Source organism: Argopecten irradians, chromosome 12 (genome assembly GCF_041381155.1).
Source record: "Argopecten irradians isolate NY chromosome 12, Ai_NY, whole genome shotgun sequence".
Classification (NCBI taxonomy): domain Eukaryota; kingdom Metazoa; phylum Mollusca; class Bivalvia; order Pectinida; family Pectinidae; genus Argopecten; species Argopecten irradians.
Window position 1 is genome coordinate 22,892,799 of NC_091145.1, and position 7,254 is coordinate 22,900,052.

General features: G+C 34.0%; 1 protein-coding gene across 2 annotated transcripts; it reads left to right on the forward strand.

The window, feature by feature from the left end:
* Positions 1 to 52: 52 nt before the first annotated feature.
* On the forward strand, positions 53 to 6,541 carry LOC138336289 (glycerate kinase-like). 2 transcript variants are annotated; one of them, XM_069285721.1, is made up of 5 exons: positions 53 to 380; positions 1,955 to 2,455; positions 2,753 to 2,904; positions 3,822 to 3,997; positions 4,209 to 6,541. In XM_069285721.1, the coding sequence occupies exons 2-5, from the start codon at positions 2,127 to 2,129 to the stop codon at positions 5,103 to 5,105; spliced, it is 1,554 nt and encodes a 517-aa protein (XP_069141822.1). In that variant the 5' UTR covers positions 53 to 380; positions 1,955 to 2,126; the 3' UTR covers positions 5,106 to 6,541. The 2 variants fall into 2 exon arrangements, with proteins under 2 accessions (XP_069141822.1, XP_069141821.1); XM_069285720.1 differs by having other exon boundaries at positions 53 to 321.
* The last annotated feature ends 713 nt before the right edge of the window (positions 6,542 to 7,254 follow it).

Below are 7,254 nucleotides of genomic sequence, written 5' to 3' on the forward strand. Positions count from 1 at the left end.
TATATATCAATATTACAAAAAATATTTGTATATTCTCTTCTACAAATAATAAATTTCGCATAATTTTCCTGTTGTCATAATTAAAAAATAGTTTGAGATCATTTTTAAAAATATATTTTATATAACCTGAATGATATAGACGTACACAAAAGTTGTGTCAAAAGTGGTAAATCGTTCACGTTGTGTGAAATAGAACGCCACCTAGCGTGTAAAATATGTACCAACATCGGACAGTCTAGCAGACGAAAATAGGCCAAACATTGTTATCTTCTTGGAGTTTATAGCTACTGTCAAGACAACAAACGGTCATAGCGTTATGTGGTAAGTCCAGAGTCCGAAGACAACAACGGACAAAGTATTCATGCAAAAGACAATACCACGTGAGCGCAAAAACTTGTGAAACTGATGCAAATTACCACAATGACAGTCAATGTTTACAATTTGACAGTTGATGACATTTTAGGCCTAGCAGTTCACAAAACTACTGCACATGCTGCTACAGTAGGCACTAGCCTTCATTTTATTATGTGAATATGTCAAATATATTCCATGAGAAACGTGTCACCTTCTTGTACATAAACTGGTGGACTCAAAGTGAAATGATTACCTGTAGAAATAGGAATTACAGTGCAGGAATAATCAAGATTTAGATCATAACCAGCTGCTCTCACAGGGACCTGGCACGAAAAAACTTTGTTCATCAAGCACTCAATGGAAGATCAATTACTCTTTAAGGTTAGATATACATATGAACATATTTTTTTAAAAAATAGTCAGTTTTTCTTGGTGCGAGTTCATACCCTTGATACCTGATACATTATTATATGTTATATGTTAGATCCCTGTGGCTGCTCTTGTATATTTCAATCTCTGGAATAATTTAGAACTTTTTATATTATGTACATACCTATCTACCTATGATCAAATATTCAAGATAAAATGATAAAATTATATTTCATGATAAAGTAAATTAAAGGTATATGCACACCCGCCGAAGTGGCAGTATGATGATATATATACAGTGGCTTCATTTTGTAGAAGAAGATGGTCATATAGCATTCAACCATTGTATATATCATCTTATGATTATCCAGTAATTTTACTTACCAGCTGGTATTAATATGTGATGGTAGTTTTATAACATAGCTTTGTATCAATTAAAATTACATTGATCTTACAAAAAAAAAAAAAAAAAAAAATGTATAGCTAAAATTGACTAAAATCAGCCAATTTCCTAATTAAGTTTACAGATAGTTTTAAGATAATATTATAAATTATTGTGTTAATAGAAGGAATTCAGATATTTAGCGAATGTTAAACTTGGCCGCAAATAGACTGGTTAGGTTAAGACGTTATAGTAAAATGGTGATCAATGCAAGATGCTTCAAGAACAGTCACAATCTAATTAATATTAGATTAGACTTGTAATTCAACTCCACTACAATGCTCTACATTATGCTTCAGGTCTTTATAGGGTCTTTTACATTAAAAGAATTAAGAGACCCATGTTTACTCTTTACAAAATTCCTGTTGCATGTACAGTGTATATACAGTGAAATCTGCCTTAACGACCACCTCTATATAAAGACCACCTGCTCATTAAGACCACTTTATTAGAGTCCCAAATAGCCATTTGTAACACAATTCATCCTGTGTTTAAGACCACATGGGTATTATGACCATTTCATCTTGTTGGTTAATTAGTGGTCTTTGTATACAGGTTTCAATGTATATATTTGGTGCATGACTAAATCATTCCACAATTATATAGAGGAGGAAATGTAACATAAGCCAAACTGGGCTTCAGAGTAGACTTCCACTCAAGTCACTCTACTTGTATACTTTGTATTCACTTTTGCATATATTATAAGCCCTAAGAGCAAAATGTCAGAGACACATATTTCATTAACTTCTGTAATGACTGATTAATTTTGGTTCAAATGATGCTTTTCAGGAGACTTTTGTTCAGGTGCTGCTCCCACAGAGTGCTGTTGGCTCCATCAGGACTGAAGCAACTAAATAGGGGTTGTTTGACCACTTTCTGTAGTGAAAATCAAGCAGCTATAAACTTTAAAAAAGTGATAATTAGAAAAGACAGACAATTTTCAACTAGCAAAAATCCAAATATGGAGTTTAAAGAAGATGCAAATAATCGCTTGAGTGAAGTAGCAGATCTTCAACGAACTGAAATAAGAGGCATTTTTGAAAGTGCAGTTGATGCAGTCATACCAAGGAAGATGATGGAAAGGGTTTTAGAATTGTCATCAGACAGGAAGACACTAACAGTGGAGGGCAAGGAATACAAGTTAAATAAGAATCTGAATGTTGTTGGCTTTGGGAAGGCTGTTATGGGGATGGCTAGGTGTGTTGATGACCTGCTGCGCCCACACATAGTTAAAGGAGCCATCAGTGTTCCGTACGGATGTCGTCAGATTCTTACTAACGCAGGCAAAAGGTAACTGTAAGTCATAGATGAATCAATTAATAATGATGATTAACCCATTTTTAAAATGTGAAATCAAATTCATGTAGAGAGAGAGAGACTCTTTCATTATTTTTCAATTATTAAATAAATGAATCTCTTGGCAAATAAATGAAAGCTAAGGTCACAATGTTGGATTAAGTTAATCATTGACATATTAACAGTCACAACTTTGAAAATTGAATGAATTATATAGCATTTCAGTAATACCTCTGCGTGATCTACAGAACAGATGAATTTTGTATAATATAACGACGAATGTAATTACAGTGACCAGGTACTGGAAGCTGACAGTAAGATCACCGTGTATGAAGGAGCCAGGAATAATTTACCTGACACGGACGCCCATGACGCAGCCAAGGCCATATGGGATCTAGTCAAGGATTCTACCCAAAACGATATTCTTCTGGTCTTGGTGTCAGGTAGGATATTTATAATATGTTCTGAGAGTATATAAGTATAGTGTTTGAATTATTAAAGGAATGAAAGAATTACATCTAACTCCATTCTCTTATTAGAGACTCTGTTCAAATGATATATCAGTTCAGGTAATATGAGCTCCTGAAACTTATATTTACATTGTCTCAGAATTCTCATTGTTCAACAAAATAATTCAATGGAAAATTTAATGGGCAATAAGGTCAAAAATATGATTAAAGTCCCATTATACGTATCTGTCTTATTTTTTTCAATGATTTAGAAGCAGAGACAGGACTAAATCAAAGTCAAGATGAGCAATTTAATGATTAGGAAACTTTTGATAAAAATCAAATAGATTTTGAACATCGCTAGGTGGGTCCCACTTAGCCAAACATAGCCAACATTATAACATCGTTGCCGAGAACGTCATGTGACTTCCATAACTATGTAATGTCTGTCCGAACTCTTCCGAGAACAGGTCATGAACTTTCCGACTTCCGTTCGGCAATAATCGTAACTTCAATGAAACCAGTTTGAAATGAAGGCATGTTTACTAGTATCGACTTTCAACAACTGTTGTACCAAAATTATTAAGAAATCATTATAAATATTCTTTGATATAACTTAATTTCAACTACATCTACAAATACTCTCAATATCAGGGACAAATTTAACTTGACTTTTTGTTGATAGTTATGTAGAGTGTGGCTTTAATACCAGTATTTTAATGTTTGCTGTTTAAAGAAGATAATGCTAGCAATGTACAAATGTACATGTATTATTAACTATAGAACTTAGATAGTGTGTTAACACTTGTAATGAGACCTATCATTTAAGATTTTTAATAAATTTGTGCTTGGAAGATCGATATAAGGCCTGAGAAACATTTTATGATTTATAATAACCATGTTATACACAGGAGGGGGATCAGCTCTCCTGCCGCTGCCTAGACTCCCGATCACATTGGAGGAAAGTGCTGAACTTACCAGAATTCTGTCAACTCATGGGGCAACAATCAACGACCTTAACATTGTTCGTAAACAAACTGAAGTCCTCAAAGGGGGAGGACTTGCGAGGGATGCCAAACCTTGTAAGGTTAGAATATATATATTAAGCTTGGTGTTGTACTCTTAGACTGATTAACACGTCGCAATTAATGTTTTTATTTAATTGCCAAACATCTTATATTGTATAAGACATTTCATAAAAGTAATATTTTCATCAAACGAAAGGTATGCCCAGCAAATTATGGCTTACTTAGACAGTCCGACATTAGTAATGGAATTGGGTTTGTGTGTTTTTGTAGGTAATCTGTCTGATTATATCTGATGTTATTGGAGACAAAATGGATATCATTAGCAGTGGACCGACTGTACATGATCCCAGCACTCCACACATCTGCCTCGACATCTTCAAACGTCTTAGCGTCGATCAACTTGTTCCCAAGTCAGTGACTGAAATGCTTACGGAGAAAATAAGTGCATACACAAAAACACAACAGAAATTACGAGAGTATGCTCATGTTCAGAATATTATAGTTGGAAGCAATGTTATTGCCACATCAGCTGCTCACAAAACTGCTGTTAGTCAGGGCTATGTTTCTACTGTTCTCAGTACCGAACTAGACGGGGAAGCTAGGTCTGTCGGCACCATGTTTGCAAAACTGGCAAGATATATGATTTTGTGCTTTGGGTATCTACGATCTGATGTTGGTTCAGAGGAACTTGCCACAGTAGAACTAGAACTTTGTAAATATTTACCAAAGAAAGTTCTGAAACAAATGGCTGATGTAAGTGATGAAGCACACAATGTGGGGAAGAGTGTTTGTATAATAGCTGGAGGGGAAACAGTGGTGAATGTGAGAGGAAATGGTAAAGGTGGTCGCAATCAAGAAATGGCAGTAGCATGTGCTGTAGAACTGGACAATATCATTCCCACTAGATTGTCTGACGCTTACCAGGTAACCTTCCTTAGTTGTGGTACAGATGGACAGGATGGTCCCACAACAACAGCCGGGGCATCTGTCAACATCCAGTTTGTCAAACAGTGTGAAGAATCTGGTTATGAAGTGAAGAGTTACCTAGATAATAATGACACTTTTAGTCTGCTGGAGGCAGTGAATTCTGGTAAGAATCTACTAAACACGGGTATAACAGGCACAAATGTCATGGATATACAACTACTCCTCATTAACCCACTGTAGTACTCTAGCCACAGCAGCTACATCATTTGTGTCTGATCTCAAAGACACCCAACTCAATGCTGGTTTGTTTGTCTGATTGGTTTAACATCTTACTCAAGGTATCAACCGCTAGGGTCATATAAGGATGTGCCAGATTTATTGGTGGAGGAAAGCTAGTTTATTTGGAGAAAAATCACAGACCAACGGTCAACTTCTTCACTCAGCTACCACAATCCAGATACTCAATTGTTGGACATTTCTGTTATTGTTTTTTGCTTGCCAAAATATATAAAAAAAACTGCTTTTGAAAGAACATTTACATAATTCTACATTTTGATGAAAGTAGCATATGGCAGGCTTGTAAAATAATTTCCAATGTTGTTCTAAAGATCAGGACACCTATACATTTTGGTTCTGTATTACCTCTGATCTGGAGAGCATGCATAAAAGTTAAAACTAACTGTTAAGTTTGCTGTTAAAGGTATTGTATACCACTGTATACCATATTAACTCATTCACCCCTGAAGACACATTGGGCCTGTTCTAGTTCAAGGACTGAAACAATTCATATGGTAAATAAAAGGATGTAAAACAAATCCTACAGAATCTTCATTCTCTCAGATTATCTTTAAAATGTTCTGTATAGAATATATGTTATGTATTTATTAAAGTGGTTATGCTTTAAGAAGAAAATTTGTTGAATGTATGCATTCAATTTTCTGTTAATATTCGTGGAAGGGGGAAAGGTACATTTTCCCAGGACATTGACACACAAGGTTGTTGAAATGTTTTTATCTGTGAAATAATGAGAAGTTGGTAAAATAAAAATCATTATAAAGTCGCTGTATAGACAGACTATTGCACATGTATTTCAATTAGTTTGAGTGTAATTTTCTCCCCATGGAGTTTATGAACGAAAATATCCAGTGTACTAGAACTTTTACATTGTGAGTAGCCACATTCCTGTTTTAGTGTTATTTTGTATTCTAGTGTCATATAAGATCGTTTTATTGTTTTAATAACCTACCTTATTGATTTTGTACATAATTCTATACAATTGTAGAAGTATGTTTTATATGGTGACATTGTATATAATATTGAATTCAGTAAATGACATGAATGAATACTTGAAATTTATATAAATATTATAGATATTGCAATATTCATTAATTAGATATTGAAATTTAAGGTTTAATTTTAAATCAAATTATTTTACACTTTCATTATACAATTTGGTGCTATGTTTCTGTGTTAAGTTTGATATTGTATTTAATTTGCATGTTATGAATGTCATGATTTGGCGCCCCTAATGATTTATCTACACAATCAAATTAAATAAATGATATTTTATTCTGCTTTTGCATTATTTCCTTCACCCTTTAGAGACATTTGATAAATATGAAGAAACTACACAAAAGTCTAACCTGTCAGTCAGATTCTTTTCTGATCAGTTCCAGAATGGAAGTCATTATATTCACCACTAGATTATGTCATTGTGCAACCTCAGACATATGCGTACAGAGACTTCCTTTGAAGTTTAGGTAGAGCTAAACCACGAAGCTTCAAAGCCATGCATTCTACCATTATTCGATTAATTTGATGTGCATATACATCAAAGGATTAAACTTCCTGCACATTTGTTATTACACACAGAGTCTTCAGTTTTGTTCTGACATATTCCTTGATAGTGATATAGTAACCACAGTGATATGAATTTAAAAAAAGGATGGTTCTTTCAGAGATTTCAATTTTAAATGTCAAAATCGATTCCTGCAATATGTGTTAAAGAAAAAGTGGTAACAAACTGTTTGTACAGAATACGTTTTAGTGGATGGAAAAAGCCTAATAATTTTAACAAAGTAACGTTAAAAAGGTGTTTATGTTACGAATAACTGAAAAGTTATATGTTGATTTAATTTCTTTTCATCGTTTCGGTTTCTCGTCGCGCATGTTTAAGACAGACATTTATAAATATCAATTTACGTTGGGGATAACATTTATAAATATCAAAAGCTGGGTATTACCGATTTCCAATATTTAGTTGACGGCACTGAGTCTGCGACAAACTGCATACTAGCCACATGAATATCGACCTCTAATTGAAAAGTAACTAACATACTTAAGTTGTTAAAGTCTAAGATGCAGATGACCGTCATGCAGACGACCATTT